The sequence below is a fragment of the Gymnogyps californianus genome, chromosome 5, assembly GCF_018139145.2.
Source record: "Gymnogyps californianus isolate 813 chromosome 5, ASM1813914v2, whole genome shotgun sequence".
NCBI lineage: Eukaryota > Metazoa > Chordata > Aves > Accipitriformes > Cathartidae > Gymnogyps > Gymnogyps californianus.
In genome coordinates, this window is record NC_059475.1 from 13,343,014 (window position 1) to 13,361,696 (window position 18,683).

General features: G+C 38.9%; 1 protein-coding gene across 1 annotated transcript in view; it reads left to right on the plus strand.

Annotated features, from left to right (window-relative positions):
• TRIM66 (tripartite motif containing 66) overlaps positions 1-18,683 on the plus strand; it is a 51,310-nt gene that overhangs the window by 29,151 nt on the left and 3,476 nt on the right. The window contains exons 10-16 of the mRNA XM_050897335.1: positions 138-299; positions 10,151-10,423; positions 10,632-10,860; positions 14,079-14,139; positions 14,863-15,037; positions 15,888-16,195; positions 17,723-17,846. Coding sequence (XP_050753292.1) covers positions 138-299; positions 10,151-10,423; positions 10,632-10,860; positions 14,079-14,139; positions 14,863-15,037; positions 15,888-16,195; positions 17,723-17,846 — 1,332 coding nt within the window. The remainder of the gene's footprint in view (positions 1-137; positions 300-10,150; positions 10,424-10,631; positions 10,861-14,078; positions 14,140-14,862; positions 15,038-15,887; positions 16,196-17,722; positions 17,847-18,683) is intronic.

Here is an 18,683-nt window from a genome sequence, read left to right on the forward strand (position 1 = left end):
GGGTTACTTTGAACATCTTTGTTGTTTTAGAGTCTTTCCAGTCCTGTCATATTGTGTACACTGTGAGTTGATGTGAATTTGTTACCATTTTTCTTTCTGAGATTTTGAAAACACAAATTCTTAATTGTGATTTGTAGGTCTGCGAGAGTTCCACTGAACTGGATGCCCAGAAGCCTGCAATTCCTCTTGACAAAAGTGATAGTCCCTCCCTGTCACAGTCACTAGATGAAGAAGCCAGTGTCAGCAGTCACTCCCCTGACAGCACATTGCAACAATCAGCTTTCCATCCAGTGAGAAAGGTATAAAGAATTTAAAAAAAAAAAAAAAAAAATTTAAAGAGGAAACATGATTTGATAATATTGAATATAATATGGAATTGGAATTTACAATCAGGTTGAAAAAAATTAAAATACAGTAAAAGTTGACAAAATAGCTTGTAAATCTTGGAAGACAGTCATAGCCTAACCTAGTGTGCATCTCCCAGTAAGATGCCTACACACTGTGCTGTAGGCAGGATCAGCAACTGTTCTATAAGCTGGTAGTGTTTAGATCTGGCTGGCATGATTGTTAAGCATGAACTGGTAAATAAATAGGAGACTTATTTCTTCACTGAGTAAATTCTGTCCAGTCCCTATCTATAGGGATTTAACTATCAGGACTTGCTAACTACCATACTAGCAGCAGTTAATTTGAAGGGGGAGGGGGGGAAAGTCAGAGATTCTGATGAAATCAGGCCTGAGAAACATCCTTCAAAATAGTTGCCCCGGAAATAACAACACTAATTATTACTGAAGATGTGGTGTCTCAAAGGGATATAATTCTGTTATACTCCTTCTCCTTGTTCGTGTATAAGCAGAAAAATCACAGATTTCTGTATCTCTAGAATATTTCAGCACATAATAGAGCCATGCTTTGATCCTTCCACCTACTGGGAGGCCCTAACTGTTGAAGAAGCAGCATAAACAAAACCGTGAGGGCTCATCTCTATCAGTAGATCCTTGCTGGCTCTGGATAACACCTGTGCATTTGAGGCAGAGAAGCTGCCTTTCACCTCTCTGTACAGTTTGTTTAAAACACTTCAAACAGCACTTCATATTCTGGTTGCTCAAATCTGTTTGGTACTTCTGTGCATGAGTTGTGTACCACGTAGAAGTCTTTCATGGATTTTTTTTCTTGGAATTTGTGTGTGGTATATTGTGGAAGAACTTGTCTTTCCTTACTAGCCCCAAAAAGGAAGTTATTTTATCCTTCTTTAGTATGTAGCTTTGTTGACCCAACATATTTATGATGCAATACCCATTCAGAGAGTTGTTGGAGATCCTTTTGGGAATTGTAGAGACACGGAAAGGTAATGATTACTGAGGGTCTGGAAGCAGCATGCAAATCAAATCTGGAAGCCACAAAGAAATCTGCAATTGCTAACTTAATCACGTAGATGTGATGGAATTTCTGGATCAGGCCGATGGTATCACAGCGTTCTGAGATGATGCTCTTTGGCTCTGAACTTTCACATGTGGAAGCAGATCTCCCTTAACCTCTGATGACAGAGCACAGGACTGAGGAAAGGTATGCAAATTTTCTAGGATAGGGCTACCTTTACTTTAGGATATGACTGTAAAAATTGAAGACGTGTATTTAAGGCCTGAGCAAGACCATGAACCTGAGCACATACTTTTCTTGTAATGCAGACACACTCTCAAAGTTATTCATGAAAATGAATGGTGATGCTAACCAACTGGCTTTTAGAGGCTTTTTCTACATGCATGTTGAAGAAGCTGTCCTTTGTCTTCTGGACCCATAAAGGAAGGTTACTCCCAACAGCTTAAACAAGAGAAGTCAGAAAGAGGAAAGAAAATGGAAGCAGATGTGCAAGAGAGAGACTAGTGTAGTCTGATGGGAAAAGGAGGAGAAAAAAAGGAAGAAGGGCTGATTTGTTGCAGTACAAGTTGAGAAGGCGGCAAGAGGATAATCCTAGAAAAAAAAAGGGAAATTTTTCTAACAAAGGTGATGAGAAGTGTATGCTCTTGTGCAAAAAGCACAGGGGTGTCTGTTTTTTTACTAGCTGCCTGGTACCTCTGCAAGAAATGAGGACATTCAACAGCTACAGTACCCCATCTTTGCTTGTATTTCTCTCTTGTAATGAGCTGTTTGGGATGAAGCCATAATGTACTGACAGGTCTGGCAATGGCTAATTAGAAATGATGAAGGGAAACAGCACAGTAAGGAAACCCTTGAAATATATTCTTCACAAATGCTGTTTAAAGATGTCTGGCTGCTTTTGCTGACAATTAGATTAAATCTAGGTTTAAATGGGAGATCAGTTCCTATTTAAGAACAAGGGGATGTGTCTATTCATTCTCATCTCTGTTTCACCAGAATAAATATTTACACGCTCATCTCCAGACAAAAATTTCTGTATAGGTGTTTGTCCATTTACTTTCACATGGCCTGTATTCAGAACATTTCATCTCTCAAGTTCTTGGAGGACATGGAAAAAGTCAATGTGGGGAAGCCTAAAATACTGCACTTGGAAAATATGGCAGAGATAATGGCTAGAGAAACCGTTTGCTACCTGGAGAAGAACTGTATTCTGCCTTTTGAAGAATAATTGGTATTGGACTTCTTGGCCTTGTGTTGCAGTTCTGCTAAACTCTGACAGCCTTCATTGTGCGCAGCATTCCTAGTGGAGTAGGTAATTCTCTGGCTGCTGAGATTCTTTCATTAAAGAGGAAACAGTGTGAGCCAGGATGTAGCAAAACACAGAATTAACTGTTTAGTGATATGTTTGCCAAGAGCTGTCAGCCCAGTGGTTTCCTTTATTTTGGAGGGGGGCAAGGCTTGATTCCTCATGTAATTAAACATCTGTGCATTAATTTTGAAACATGTTTACGGTATGCATTTGATACTATTGACTGATAACTAGATGAATTGTCTGCATACAGGATCATATTTATGTGTGAAGCAATATAGAGCAGATGCTATTAATAGTTTGGGATCACAACATTACTCATAAATGGGGAAACCACAAGTACGTTATTCAGATCATCCCAGACAAGTGCTAGTGCAGCCGTTACACCACGGTGTGAGGCACTCGTATGCCATGTGAGTGCCTTTGAGTTCAAAGAACCCCAGTTCAAGTTATTCTGATGAGTACTGTTTTCTGTCCCTCACATTTAAAGCCAGTTATTGGTAAGCAGAAGTAGAGAAGCAAGGATGAAACACTTCATGCACTTGTAAAATGTCCTCGTGTGTTACATTTTACCATCTATCAGCACAAAAATTAAATCTAGCTTCACTGAGCAGACAGAATTTTGGCTTTCCAGTCATATAAAGTAGGGTTTTCTAGCTGGTGTCAATCAGAAACATTGGCATCAAGGCTACTGCTGTCTTAAAGTTCAGAGTAATTCTTGTCTGTGCCCACCTCCTCTGTATGCATGTGTGTAGTATAGTCTCTAAACATGGAACTTCAGTTATGTGTGGGCTTGTTTTCATTTGTTTCACTGTTTTTGGAACATTAATGGTGATATTTTGTCAGCCTTTCTGTCTTCCTGTGTATTCCTCTAACTATTCTTTCTCTGTGAATTGAATTTTTTGTGCAGAATAAATGTTTCTATACTTAGACCATTTGATACAAGTTAAGTACTACACTTAGCATGACTTTGGGCTTGATTAGCACCTTTTAAGAATGCAACACTAGAAATGGAAGTTTTCTGTCTATGTGCAAAATGGATATAATTTTCTCTTCACACTCCCCTGTCAGTATACTTCACTCATGTAGCCGGGACCTCTGTTTTGGATTGTGGAGTTGTTCCGTCTCCATGCCTGTCAAATACACAACCTCTCCAGTAAGAATGTCAGCAAGACAGAGGACAAATCTCAGAATAACTTTTGTGATACCTGCACTTTTGTTCTGGGGAATCGTACCAAGCTCTAGCAAACAGATTTTATACAAGCTATTGAATTGCTAAGTTGCAGTGTGAAGGAATGAGTACTCAATTAGATTAACAATTTTGTGGAAAGGGTTACCAACCTTCTGCAATGATATGCTCCTCCTGTTGCTTTTAAAAAGTATGCTATTGAGTTATTAATTTGCGCACAGGCCTGGAGAGGTCATCTATTCTGGAGCAGAGGCGAGAATAACAAGGTATTTTTGGCCTAATTGTCTTTTCAGGAGTAATAAAGGGCATACAATCCCTGTTTTGCTTACATGTACCTAATTGTCATTTGTGGCTGTGATGAGCAAGAGGTCTAAAGGCTGTACCTAGCATTTGAAGAAATGTCATAGTTACTGTACATCTATAGCACAAATTCATAGTTTGAGCCTCAGGTACTGCTGCAACAGACATTGGCGTTGCAGGGCCAGCTGGACATCTCTCCTCCTCAGACTCCATAAGTGCACCCTTTTCTCTGCTTCTGGGAGGGAGGATTCCTTGTCTTGTCCAGCTGTTGGGTTGGGTCCTGGGCAGTGGAACACTCTGTACCATCCCCACTTATCCTAAAAACCTAACTGGCTTTGGCACTCGTGGTTCTGCCTTCTGGGACACTGATGAGTTCTGAGTAGATTGGACAGCGTTTGTCAAACTCGGGTTTGGTTACGTTCCTTAGCAACCTGTAAGGGTTTCTCCCCTTGAGCTATTATTTCACCTTCTGCTTAAAATAAATCTCTGACTATGTCATGCACTGTATTAGTAAATTATTACTGAACAGCTGTATCTGTTCATTTATAGCTGTAGCCAATAGCAGATGCTTAGGAAAGGGTATAAGAAACAGATAAATGTAAACTGATCCTTTGACGATACACTATCCCAGCTTCTGAAAACCAGCACTTTAGGGACTTTCTGAACTGAAGGTTGTATCCGGACAATTGTGTTTTGCAGCTCTTCATGGACCCCTCCTCTGTGAATTTGTCTAATCCATTGTTTGAGTCCATTTTAATACAATTGGTCTCCTCAGCATTCTGCAGCAACTGAGTTTTGCGTTGCATGTGAAGTTTCTCTGTTTGCTTACTTTAAGTCTGTTGCCTGATAATTCAGTAGGATGCCTTGCAGTTCTTGTGTTAGGAAAACCAGTGAATAATCACTCTGTATTCACCACCTTCATAATATCTGTATTTTATAGGTCTATATTGAATTTCCTCTCAAACATTTCTTTTTGAAGCTGAAAAGTGATTGCTGGTCTCTCTAGTGTCTTTTTTTTTCATGGAAGCCATTCTAGACTTTGGTCCTTTATATCTTTGGCCATTTTCCCTATATTTTGTGGTTTTGGTCAATCCTTTTTGAGACAGGGTGACCAGAGAGAGTAATCAAGGTGTAAGCACATGGAAATTTTGTATAGTGCTATAACACTGATTTTTGTATTGTTCTTTTTAATTCGCAATAAGTCCCAGCTTCTTAGTTCAAGAGCTCTGTTTGTCTCAAGCACCATAAAGTACCTGACATGCGGAAAATCCTAGAAAATATTCCATGCCACCCAAGGAGCCCTCTTGAGAGCACTCTGAGAGAGGCTTCTGTTTTATTCCAATTATACGCAAAGGTAGCATTTCATGCAAGACTAACATACTGACAGTTCATGGTGGAACCTCTCAGCCTCTCCTGGGACTTGATGTGCGTGAACTTCTAGGCTCTGACATGCCAATGCTGCTGTTACTACAGAATTATCAGAGACAACAGTTGATCTCAGTCTGCTGTAGGTGGCATTCTTGGGTATTTTGCCCCAACATAATTGTCCTAAGCTTTATTAATGACAACTCTTCCATCTCGGTGGCAAGTGCTTAACTGATAGTTTGTTTTTTTTTCTTTAAAAGCATGTGAAATTTGTGGGAGAGGGGTTGGGGGGCACAGTACGGGTTTTATTTTTGTTAGTATTGCACTGAGCATGTTGTGATTACTTAGTGACGGAAAGTAATAATAATTTAATACCCGACCCTAGGACTTAGAATCAGGGCTGGTTTTTTTCTAATTACTATTAATTTTAGGGGGATTAGAGGTGAAGGAAATAATGATAACAGCCTGGAATTTAGGGTCCTGCAAATTCCTGAAGTATCAGAGTATTTTTTGACTTTAAAGAATTGAGCTGCTTACAGCACAAATGCATTCATAGTTAATGCAATTAGGTACATTTCCCAGAATGTTAATTTAACAAAACCTTTTCCTTTGACCTGGAAAAAAGGATAAATAAAACATGATGCTGCTTGCTCCATACAATCTCTTCCTCCTTCCGCTTTAAGCCAGCTCCAGTTTACTCAGACAAAATGTTAAGGAAGATTTGGATTCTTTTTCTCATAAAAATGGAAAGGAAATCCTTCAGATTCTATTCTGAAATTGGGAAATACGAATAGGAAGCATGTGTAGACTATGTTATCAGTGCTGCTGTGTGCGGTGAGTTAAACAACTGGATTGGAGTAGTACATTTGTTTAACCTCCTAGCATAATGAGCTGCCAGGGGGATTGCTCCACTTAATAGCAGCCGTTCATTACTCTGCAACCATTTGCAGCGTGTTATTTCTCTTATAGCAAAGAGAATTGGCGGTTCCTAGTTTTAGCTTTCTTTATCTGTGACACTTAATGTCAACAGCCTTGAGACTTTGCCAAAACAATCCTAACAAATCCTAATCCCAGTGTTTCAAGGTAAGTATTTGCTTCTCAGAATTCTTCTGTATTAGTGCTGCATGTTTACACTGGACCTTTTTAAATGCAACAGTGATCAAAGAAATATTTGAACTGAACAATATGTTTATTTTTTGTTCTCTGAAGGCACTTTGCATGTTCTTTCTTCTTACCTTTCACTACCATAGCTATGAAATTTGTGGTAGAAGGCATTTTGGGGTGGTGATGCTGCTGCCATTATATTATAAGGATCATCAGACCAAAATTAATTATGAGACAATGAGAATTCCATTTATAATGACACAGATGTAGTTCGATGTGCAAGGCTGTACATTAAAATGTCAAAAGTTTCAAAATTAACCTACAGCTGAAGCCACCCTCTACCCAAGAGCATAATTAATGCTTGATGTTGTTCAAAGGGTGCAATGTAAAAGCAATAGAGCTTTTATAAAACAGAGATCAATTCTTTAAAGGCATCCCATTTGCAAAAACTAGCTGAACTGTCAAGGGAAAAGAGAAATTTTTGCTAATGGCAAAAGAAATGATTATTTTAGGGAGTGAATTAATAGGCTATTAATGAGCCTTGTTCCCAGTGCATTGTTCACTTCACACTTGACAGCAGCTCCATGGATCAGAATGGAATGTGTCTGTTCTTAACCGTGAGTTTTAATATTTTGCACTGAAAGATCATAATGTTGCTTCATCATTAAAATAACCACAAAATTAACTTTTGCCCCAAGGGGAAGACAGATGGCAGTTTGATGGCCTCATTATTCTTTTTTCTTTTTAACAAGAGTAAGGTTTTATATTGGCTTATATAATCTAAAAAGATCTCTGAAGAAACTGATGCTAGCTAGAAGAGTAAAAAAGATATAGCCATATAATGCAATTGAATTTCACCTTTCTAAAGATTTTAGTTATAACAAAATCTTCTCTGTGTGTCTGTTTCTTTTCTGCAGTAGGAGTTGTCCCAGCGACTACTCCCAATAAGTAAACTTACCTCACTGAAGCCAGGAGTAATCCTACCATTGTCTTAGTAGGGCTAACATTTCGCCTGCAGTGTATAGAGTTACACACAGATGGGTCTTCACAGGGTCAGGCCTCAATACGTAATAGATGATGGCATGCTCTCGTAACATAAGTAAAAGAAGATGCATGTAGCGATTAGAAGAAGTGAATAGCCACAAGGTCTCCAGTTAACTTGCTATGCAGCTTTGGGTGGTGTGCCTACCACGTGTGTGCCTCAGCATGCCCATTTCCAATGGAGCACAGCATTAGGTAGTTCCTATTGACTCAGACAGGAATTGTGGATGCTTTGTGCTTTTGAGAATCTGGCTAAATAAATACTTAACTACCTCACAGGGACTTAATTAATGCTCACAATGGACTTTGAAATAAGGGGAAAAGGCAAGGGTGATTACAGTCCATCTGTCCAGTTCAAGCATAAATTCTGCTTATTTGTTTTATTTTCTGTAAGTGATATGAGAACAACTCACATGTTTATTTTGTCATCTGAAAAAGGCTTGTGATAAAAAGAGTGATGGAATGTAAAGGAAAATGTATACTTGATAGGCCACATTGTCACTGCATGTGCAGGAACCTGTCACAAGCGAATTATGACAGCAAATGAACATTTTTGATCTTTGTGGACTTCATTAGGATGTGTGACCATGAAAGCTGGATTCCTTTCTGACCTACATATATTCCTTTCGTTTGAAACCTGAGCATTCTCAGGAATGCTCTTTCAGACGGAGTATACAGAAAATTGTGCCTCCACCAATGCATTTCCTCATTTGCTGTGTTCTAGTTTTCAGCTCAAATGTAAGGTAGGAAGAACGTGTTTGACGAGATCCAGCTGGTTCCAAGAAGTTGTTATAGCTCAGACGGCTTAGATTCAGGGGCATTCACTTGCCTCAAGAGGAGGAAAATGGCCAGTACCCTGGCTGCAGAGACCCAGTACTCTCTGGGGTGCCTTCTACATGAAAGGACTGTTTAAAACAGACTTACTAGAGCACTGTGTGGTAGAATGGCACAAACCTTCCCTAGCGCTGCAGAAGAGCTGACCTCTTTCTGTCTCAAATGCGGGCTATTTTGTCTCATTGAATGTAAGTGGTCACTGTTCAGGCAAAGCTCCTACTGTAGCGTCTATTGCAAATTGAGGAAAAGGAAATTAAATTACATCCTTAGGTGGAAATTAATGTCTGTGAGCAGAGTGTTCTCTTAGCACATAGGTGATATGCATTGCAAGCAGAGGAATTCAAGACTGACTTCTTTGGCTTTATGTAGGATTTACACAGGCACAACTGACAACTCAATCTAGGCTACTGTCTTTACCACTGTTGGATTAAGATGGACAAAGGTATCAAAATCCAAAATGGAATAACAGTTGAGAAAAATACTAATTAAATCTAGGAAATGGGCCCTGTCTCAGATTCACTTCTAAGTCACAGGCCCCTGGCAGAAAAATAAGTATAACAATGAAATTAGACTCTAATTCAGATGCAATCAACACATTTCTTTTGTCTTGATTTATATTACAATGAGTGCTATTTACTGTATTGTAGTCAAATGACAAGGATTTATTCAGTCAATTATCAAGGGTGAAACACCAATGAACTATGATGAAATAAATGGAAAATTACATATTTAAATGACAGATCTGCATACTTCGTAAGACTGCTTATATTTGCTTCATGTGGATGCTAGAAGAGTCCTGATTTCAGTACAGTCACACATTCCTGGATGTAACGCAGTGTAAGGAAGTCACCTTGATGGGTGGATTTGCTTTGTTTTGTATAACAGTATTTCTGTGGTTTTTGCAGTGACAAATCATGAGGCAGTAGAAAATGCATGTTGCTAAAACTATTTCAGAGACTTTGGTAAATATTCCCTTTCTTTGGAAAATAGACATGTACATCCTTTCCTCTTTAGCACATGTAGAATGTTTCTGGGTTTACACTATGATATTTCAAGGGCAAGTGCCTTAGGTTTTAATGGGACAGACTCACTAACTAGCATAAAGTTTTCAGCATCATTAACGGTAAGAATAGTTTCATCCACTTGTGTCAGATCTGAATCTCACTTCTTCTCGATCTTCTTTCTGAATAAAGTGATCTGATGATTTTTGAATAAAATGATAAAATTTCTGATCTGAATCTTATTTCTTCTGGAATAACTTAATGGAAGCTAGTAGGGTTTATATCAAGGGTTGATTTAGTACAATATTCTACATGCTTAGATTTCCCATTCATTGTAGGGAGTTAAATATCAGGATCCCTTGGACTGATCAAAGGAAGAAATTTTTTGTAAATCACGGAAGAGTAACCTAGGTGTCTCCTTTTCCAGTTTGCAGTTTTAATGTTGGAAACTAAAGCTTTTGGAAATGGTATAAGATTACAATAGATACTTTCAAGCCCTCGTAACACAACTGGTTGATTATGTATAGCTGAAACAGAGTATCTCATCCATTATAGAAAGAACAGTAGCATTTAGCTGCTGAAAAGCTTATTAACGTATTGGGGTTTTCTTCTTTTTTCTTTTCCCAGCGTTCGGCATCCTTAAGCATTGTGGGCTTTTCAAACGGTTTAGAAATGGAATTACCTTCAACAAGGTTATCTAGCTCGGCCAATCCACAGATGCAAGGTGCAGCTGCTGTAACACTTGGCCCATCCCCGAATGCCCTTTATGACTGTGATACTCCACCAGAGTCAGTGCCCAGCTACAGCTTGGCGTTGGACAGAGCTCCAAGTGACCTGAGCCCTGGGGCTGCCGCTGGCCTCGCACCAGGTGATGCACTCCAGGGCAGCACTAAGTGCAAGGTAGGAATCGCTCAAACTCCTCTACTGAAAGGGAATCCACTTTCATTGATAGTACATGTTATTGTTAGTTAGTCAGTCAAAGGCAGCTATTTCAGTAAGTAAAGTTTTCCTTATCTGGTATGTGAATACTGATTACAAATTATTTTCTTAAGATGGAAAGAAAGAAAACTATTAATAATATTTGATTTTATTTTTTTTCCACCTGAAGCTGGAAAATGAAGACTTCAGTACTGTAGATCATCCTCTAGAAAACAGCTTGGCTACTGCTGGGCAAGAAGTAGTTAATGAATTAACTCTTTCTATGCAAAAAGTGCTGGAAGAACCTATAAATCTTTCGATCAAAAAATCTCAACATTGCACTTCTCCTTCTGAACTGCTCAGTAACACTTCTTTCCTGCCCGTGAATGCCAGAATGAGACAACTTAGAAGCAAAGAAGGTACCAGGCTTTTCATTATTTCATTTAGGTTTTTGGTTTTTCTTTCTTTCTTAGCACTGTGCATTGCAAGCATTGCAAAGCAGTATGCTTATTAATGTACTTACATATAAAAGTGCTTTTCCAGCAAGCTTCAAATATTATCAGAGTACTTAATCCAATGGAAAAGCATGTTTGCTCTCATTTGTGGAGGAAAAACATGGAAATGATATGCCTTGAATTTGTAACATTCTTCATCTATGAACCAGAAATGAGTGTGTCTGTGTGAAGTACCTGGAGTATTAATTCTCTTAGAAGCACTCCTGTTAATGACACCTGCAGTTATGACTATTGAAGAGCTGGTTTGAAGAGTCCAAATTCAATTGAAAAAAAAATTACTTCCAAAATGTAATGTGCCTTCTGCTAAGTCCTTCACATCAGTAGCACAGCAAATTTTTGTTAGGTTAATATATTGCACAGTATGTGCTTTTGCTTGGCTCTGTCTACTGTGGAACATTCCCTTCAGCCAAGGCCTATTTCTTCAGCCTTAATGGAGAATTAGACCATACTTAACTCTTTTCATGGGCAAATTGCCAGCATCCTTGTGCTACACTGTAAAGCCTCATTCCTGCAAACTCCAGAAGTCAATGGGAGTATTCATGCAAGCAAGGGATTGCAGGATCAAGCTGTTATCCTGTGACTTATGCCAATATTTGGCTGCTTTTCTCTGTGAAAGATGAATTAATATTTCTATCTCTGTGCTGTATTTTTATTCAGAGAATTCTAATTAGTACAAAGGAGGCCTAGCTCAGTGAGCCAAGGAAATGTATTTGTCTTCTCTTATATGTACTATGCCAAATTGTGACAATTATGCCACAATCATTTGTGTGAGTTGTAAGAGTCAAGCGCACCCCTAAAAAGCTGTGCCCCAGTCAGGCTTATGTGTCTCTGAGAGGAGCAGCTTTGTAGTATCTGGTTTGGGTCCGGTGACACTACACACAGAAAGCAGCCCCAATATACAGAATCTCACTATCTATAACAGGTGCTACAAATTTGCTCTGTGCAAAGCACAGGTCCTGTTGTGCAAGAGGATGGAAAGACTGGAGTGTTGAATTCAATGCTGCTCCCTTTTCACAAGGAAGAATCAGGAGTGAGCAATTCCCATCCTGCTCTCACTGTTTAAAGGCGTGCAGTGAGGGGAGACCTGAGGAGATACAGTCACCGTATGCAGTGTGCATCAGTGAGAGAGATTAACTCTGTTGCAAAGGCAACGTTATCTTTGCTGGTGGCTCTCAGTAGGACTTACTAGCTTCAGCAGTGCTGTGCTGCCAAACCTCACTGCTTCTGGTATATATCTCCAATGACTCATCCTTTTCTAATACCAAATCTAAACATTTCAGATTAATTTACAACAAAATACTTATCCTAGCCCCAAGGGATGTGGTAAAAATTGTACATCATTTCATCATTTTCTCTCTTACAGCCACTTTTCTTCTTATCATGGCTTGTGTAAACACCCTCCCCTCCCCTTCTCTTTCCTAGACTAAACAAATCTAATGGTTTCAGTCTCTCCTCATGGGTCAGGGTTGTGATTTTTTAAAACCACCTAATTCCTGCTCGCAATTCTGGGTTCTCTGCAATTAAAGAGTGCTGCCCACAGCCAAAGGCAGTGCTGTAGCTGAGGCCTCTGGGGTGCCATGCAGAGCCAGGGTATCAACTTCTTGTGTTTTACACTTCTCACTGCTGGTAATATGCTGCAGGATGGCATTCACCTTTTTTGCAGCAGCAGCATTACGTGGTTGACTTGCATGTAATGAACAGTCCACGTTAACCCTTAGTTCCTTCTACAGAACAGTTCCGTAGTCAGTTATTTTCCTTTGTGATTACATTCATCTGATCCTTCATAAGCATAATACTTACAGTTATCTCAGTTCAGTCTTACTGATTTAGAAGGTTTTTTTTCTCTGATCTATTAAGATCATTTTTTTAATTGTAAACATTCTCCACAGTGTTTACAACCCCTCTAGTCTGGTGTTTTCCACAAGTTTTATAGGTACTATTATTTCATGAGCCAAGTTGCTGATGGAAATATTGATTAATATTAGGAACCCAGCACCACTGGAACATCTTCTGGTTTGAATGCATGCAAAGAGAGTGGCTCCTTCAGCTCAATGTGCAGTCACCCTTTAGTAATTCTGTGCAGAGCCCTGACTACCACCCTTCAGCTGAGCAACAATCACAAGTGAATAACACTATAGGAGTGACGTGAAATGCACCTTTCCTTGTCAGTTTTGATTGTATTGTGTTTCCTGTGGCTGGGAACAAGCCACGCAGGCTTGTTAGCTTAAACACACATTGCTTTCAATCCATGGGTTAGGTACTAGCAACCTGAGCTAGATTTTCTTTAAAAAACCCGATGTTTTCCTGGCACTCACTTATCTCCAGATAACCATGATACTTGGTTTGTTTTCTTGTTAGTATTGTCTATGTCAAACTAATTCCTAACAAAAGAAGGAGTTACTATGAAATTTGTCAGTGGACTGGTATTAGGGTGGCATCCACTGGGGCATTCATCTCTACCCCATCCCATCTCTCCAAAGTTGTTTTGTTACTCTTGTGTCTAGTATCAGTCAAGAGCTACAGTTACTTGCATGCTTATATAATGGATAGTTTTGAATTCATACGTTTGTGTTACATACGCTGGAGGATAGAAAGGAATCATACAGTGTAGGTTTCATCCCTCAGTAGTAGATGGGAGACACAGGTTCCTTCCTGTTTTCAAGTAACTAGAATTATCCAGAAGCTTCTTAGCATGGAGCAGGAGACCACAGAGACTTCCTGAGCCTCAGGGGTTCAGACCTCAGTAGGTCTGTTTTTCTCAAGTGAAGGCTGTATAACAAAGAGGATTACTTATGTTGTTCCATGTATATGGATGAATGTGGCATGGCTGTGTACATATATAATTCCTTGGGAATGTAACCATTTCGACAAAATGTTTTGGAAAGGCTCCTTATATTCAGTACAGAAGCTGTGGTTAAAAGCAAAGAGAAAGACAAAGACTGTATCTCAGAATAGAAAAGAGCATACACATTTTCTATACATATAGATGAAATGATTCCATAATTCACTTGTGATATCGTATTAAACACCAGTCAGAAGTACATGAATATTGAAGTACTTTCTACCCTAATCTGACTCTGATATTATAAATATTTTATTCATTTTCTTATCTTCTGTTCCAGATTCCAATAACTGTGAAAAGGAACATTTTGAAATGGATATGAAAAGCAATCAGAATGTCAGGTAACAGCGTCTTTTTTTATACAAAAGCCCTGGCCATGAAATTTTATGCATGTATTTAGAAAATTTATCATACTTAATGATAACGGAGAACTTAAAAAGAATGCAAGATTCCTTATAGATAGTAGCACTGAAAGTTGTAAAGTATTCTCTTAAACTTGAAAACAACAATTTAAAAGAAGTGATGAGTTCATGTATTTCTGTTATTCTGTGTAATTTTCCAGAATGAATAAATATTTGCAAACTTATCTCACTTGAACAATTAGAAACTGTTTAGCTCCAATTAAACCTAAAAAATACAATGGGAACATTAGGGATTAACATTATCTCAACAACTTCATAAAATTTTATTTTCAGCTACTGCTGTGATAATATTTTAAAGTAAAGTTGATGATGTGCTGTGTTCCTGCTTGAAGCCAGCCACACTGAAAAGTATCAAGCATGACTTAAATTGAAATAATTAAAAATATACGGAGCAGGGCAAAGTTTTAGCACAGAAGTTAGTAATGCATTTACACATATGATTAATTTAAAGTGATTGCATTCACATTTCTTAAAGAATCAGCATATGAAAAAAAGTCCAGATTTTCAGCGTTTAGCCAGCAGGGTCACAGTTACAAAGGAAAAGAAGCGCCAACAATAGTGCATGAAAAATGTTGAAAATGAGTAGGGAGGAGAATTTTGTGGAATATGACTGAATTTAACCCTATGTCATTTTGATTGTAGAGCTGGCCCTAAGGAGCAGAAGATCCCCTATGTGCGACTGGAACGTCTGAAAATATGTGCATCAGAAGCAGGGGAGCTCCCGGTGTTTAAGCTCCAGCCACAGGACAATGAACAGGAGGGCAATTTCCTCCTGATAACTGAATGTGGGACCCAGTCTTCAAGTATGTCTGTAAAGGTGCGTGGAATTTCCTTGAGGCTTTACCTGCTTTCTCGCCTTTATCCCACAGTTTCTGAAAGTGATAGACTGTATCTGTTTGTGTAAATCTTTAATACTAAAAATCATAAAATTACTAAAATACTTGTAAATCTTTATACTAAATGTATAAAGAAATACACTAAACAAGTCTGTTGATTCATTTCACCCTCGGACAGTTCTGTGGTGGGTTGAAGTAATAGACAACGCAGCTTTTAGTTTGCTGTGTAGCTACCTGATACTTCCATTTCTGAGAAGTCTGTCTCTGGGATTGGATAGCTGTAGTGTTTTTGTGTTCTGGCAAACAACCTGGCTTGTCTGTCTAGTTACAAATATAGGATAAATAGCTTAAAACTGACCCAAATGCATATTTGAGTGCTAGGAACCGATTCCAGAAATCACACTGTAATAGATTTTTAAAAGCTTTGTATTCTGTTGCTTCATTGGAGTCTTGAGTGTGAACTTCTTTCCACAGAAGGAAATGGGAATTTCTGGTGGGAACAAAAAACTATACTTTTTTTTTTTTTTTGCTGTTTACTGTAAAATTTGCAAATAAGATTGTAAAGTGTCCTGTTTCTATCATCTGTGATATGAAATCTGTACAGCTCTCTGACGGTGCTATTACATTGTGGTATGTGGAAGAAATGACTTGACCAAGGTGACCTGGCCAGCCAGTGGCAGACGTCAAGCTGAGCGTGGGCCTGCTGAACCCCAGTGCCCAGTGCAGTAGAGTTCACTGCAGAGAAACCATTTTGTCTGCAGATAACCACTGCTGTTATATGCTTATATAAGAAAATGATGATTGTGTGATCCCAGATTTTTCTTCCTTAAGATAAATAAAGATAGTCCACCTGAAGGACTGAAATCCAAAGAGGAGAACTCAGAGGACAGAAAATTTCTCGTATCCCAGGCTGCAGGACAGACACAATCTCATCCTATAGATACTCCGTCTGTTGATCAGAAGCTCAGCAATGGCATCTCCATCATGAAAAAATCTCCGGTTACTCAGGAAATCAATCCAATTGAAAATGAGGATTTCTGTGCTGTGTGTCTTAATGGAGGAGAACTGTTGTGCTGTGATCACTGCCCCAAGGTCTTCCATCTCTCCTGCCATGTTCCAGCCCTGCTCAGCTTTCCAGTGTGAGTATGTATGACATTTTGCTAATGTGCTCAGTTTCTGCTCACTGCCTTGGGGCAGAATATATCCTCAGGGATGTATGTGTCAACCTTACACAAGGGCAAGGACTGCATCTCTCTCTTGCCTTTTTTGTTACTTTTCTTGCAAAGGGGAGAATTGTCTTACACATTAGGAACTAGATGAATTATTAACAAGAACTGTTCCCAGCCATGTATGCCCTTTCTGCAGTTAGCTGGCCAGTACAACAAAGGAGGTGGCAGACCTGAGCTTTAAAAACATTCTTACGACTTACTGGAGAAAAAGAAAATCCTCTCATGTAACATCTGTGGTGTAGACATCAGCTCTTCTCTGCAAGAACAGTGACTAGCGCAAGGAAAGGGCAATCAGTGAGTTCCTATTCAGTTTTCTAGCCAGTTTTATGGGAAATTTAGGATTATTGTGGCTTTTGTGGAATTAGGACATTGGTTTCCCTAAGACATACATTCCCTAGCAACTTGTCACAGATGAGTTGTATGCGACAAAGAGCCAGAATTGGGTACACGTCCACATACCAAACTTTAAAAGTGAGGCTGAATAATGTGCATTACTGGTGGTGTATAATTCTGAATTCTGTTACAAATCATTACCAGGTGGGACCAGAAGCTACTTCATTTGTGCCAAGCCCAAATAACTGTCTCAGCTGAGAAAAATACGTTGTGAGATATTAGTTTGGAGATTCTGGTTTGTTCTTTCTGTTCAAAAAGCAGGAATTTCCATCTCTTGGCTTTTCACTCTTTTCTCTAATAGCTAAGTCATTACTAAACCTCTGGTTTCAAAACAATGTGAAAACCAAGTTTTCCTTTTAAAATAAACTTCCTAGGCAAAGTTAAATTCTAATGAAATAAATTAATTCCCTTAACTAAAGTTCTGTATTCATAGTTCTTTAATATACCTTAATCTATAGTTATTCGGACCCTGATGTTGCAGAAGTTGCATCACTGCCTTCATGAAATTCTTCAAGAGGTTTCTGAAAATGGATCTATTAGGAAGGACACTTATGCCCATGCAGAATTATGTCTGTTTGGTTTGGGAACCTGTGTACTAGCACACATTATGACCTTTTCTGATAATGTTGATTTCTTAGATAAATACGTCAGTTATCATATCAATTGATAATAAATGTATCAATTATCAAACGGATCTGGTTTTGTCTTATGACCCAACGGTTGGCTATTTTTCCTTAATATTTCTTTTAAAAACAGCACTTGAATCAATGCAAGTGCACACACTGCTGGTACATGATTTCAAACACTATTTTGTCTTTTTCTCTGTGACAGAAAACGTGCAATGAGTAGAATCTGAAATTATTACACTTCTAAATAGATTCAAGTCTCTTGAAGAACACCTAGTACAATGGGCTTCAGATTGTCTGCTGTTGTAATACTAGTTAAGGATGAGACTTCTTTCCAAATACAGGGATTCCTGAGGTTTGTTATTTGACAAGGTTGCTGATAAAATTTGACACAAGTTTTTGGTTTCTTGTTTTGCAGGGGAGAATGGGTGTGCACGCTTTGTCGTAATCCAGTGAAGCCGGAGGTAGAATATGACTGTGAAAACACACGCTACAGCCACAGCTATAATGCACAATATGGCCTTGATGACTATGACCAGAAGGTGGGAATAACTATATATTGTACTATTTAGAAAAGGACATATGATCTCAGCATGAGGCTTTACCTCTTCATTGGAAAGATGACTGTTTTGACTTGGTTGCTACTCAAATGTTTCAGAGAGTAGTAAATACAACAAAAGCATTGTTAGTATTCAATTATATCATTCTCTTCTATCTAGACATTGCTGTCCAATTTTAAAATGAATGGCATGTTATAGAAAGATGAAACAGGCAGATCTGGAATTCCTTTCTCCTTTGAACAGGGAAATCGCACGCAGCAGCAGAGCAAGCTTCCCTGAGTCAACTTTGCCTGGCTTTCTGCCACTGAATCTTTTTCCTTTAAGACTTGGCACCTTCTCAGACATCTACTTAGGCCAGTTGCAATGACATTTTTGTGATGTAGATGCTTTTTGACTTTCAGTTGGATTGAAATCATCATACAGTCTTCGTATGTACCATTAATCCCCTTGAAGATGACATTTAGGCACTGTTAACTCAGCCTAGATGAAAGCTTGTCTCTTTACATCCCCATTGCCAGTTTCCTCTACCAAATCTCCCATGAAAAAATGCCTTTTCTTAAAGTCCACTTTATACTTGGAAGCCACAAGTTCCAAATACATATCCTGTGTATATTGGTGACTGCTGGATGGGGAGGCTAAGTCCACACAGCTGAACGCAGATGCTGAGCTGGCCCTGCACAAATGAAGCCTAGAATAAGGCACTGGTCTAGTCTGGGCACCATACGTGAAGACAACTGCAATGGTTCTTAAAGCACTGGGGCCCCTTGGCAAGGCCTATGAGCATAGCCACAGCACTGCTCAAATTCATCCATGCTGTTT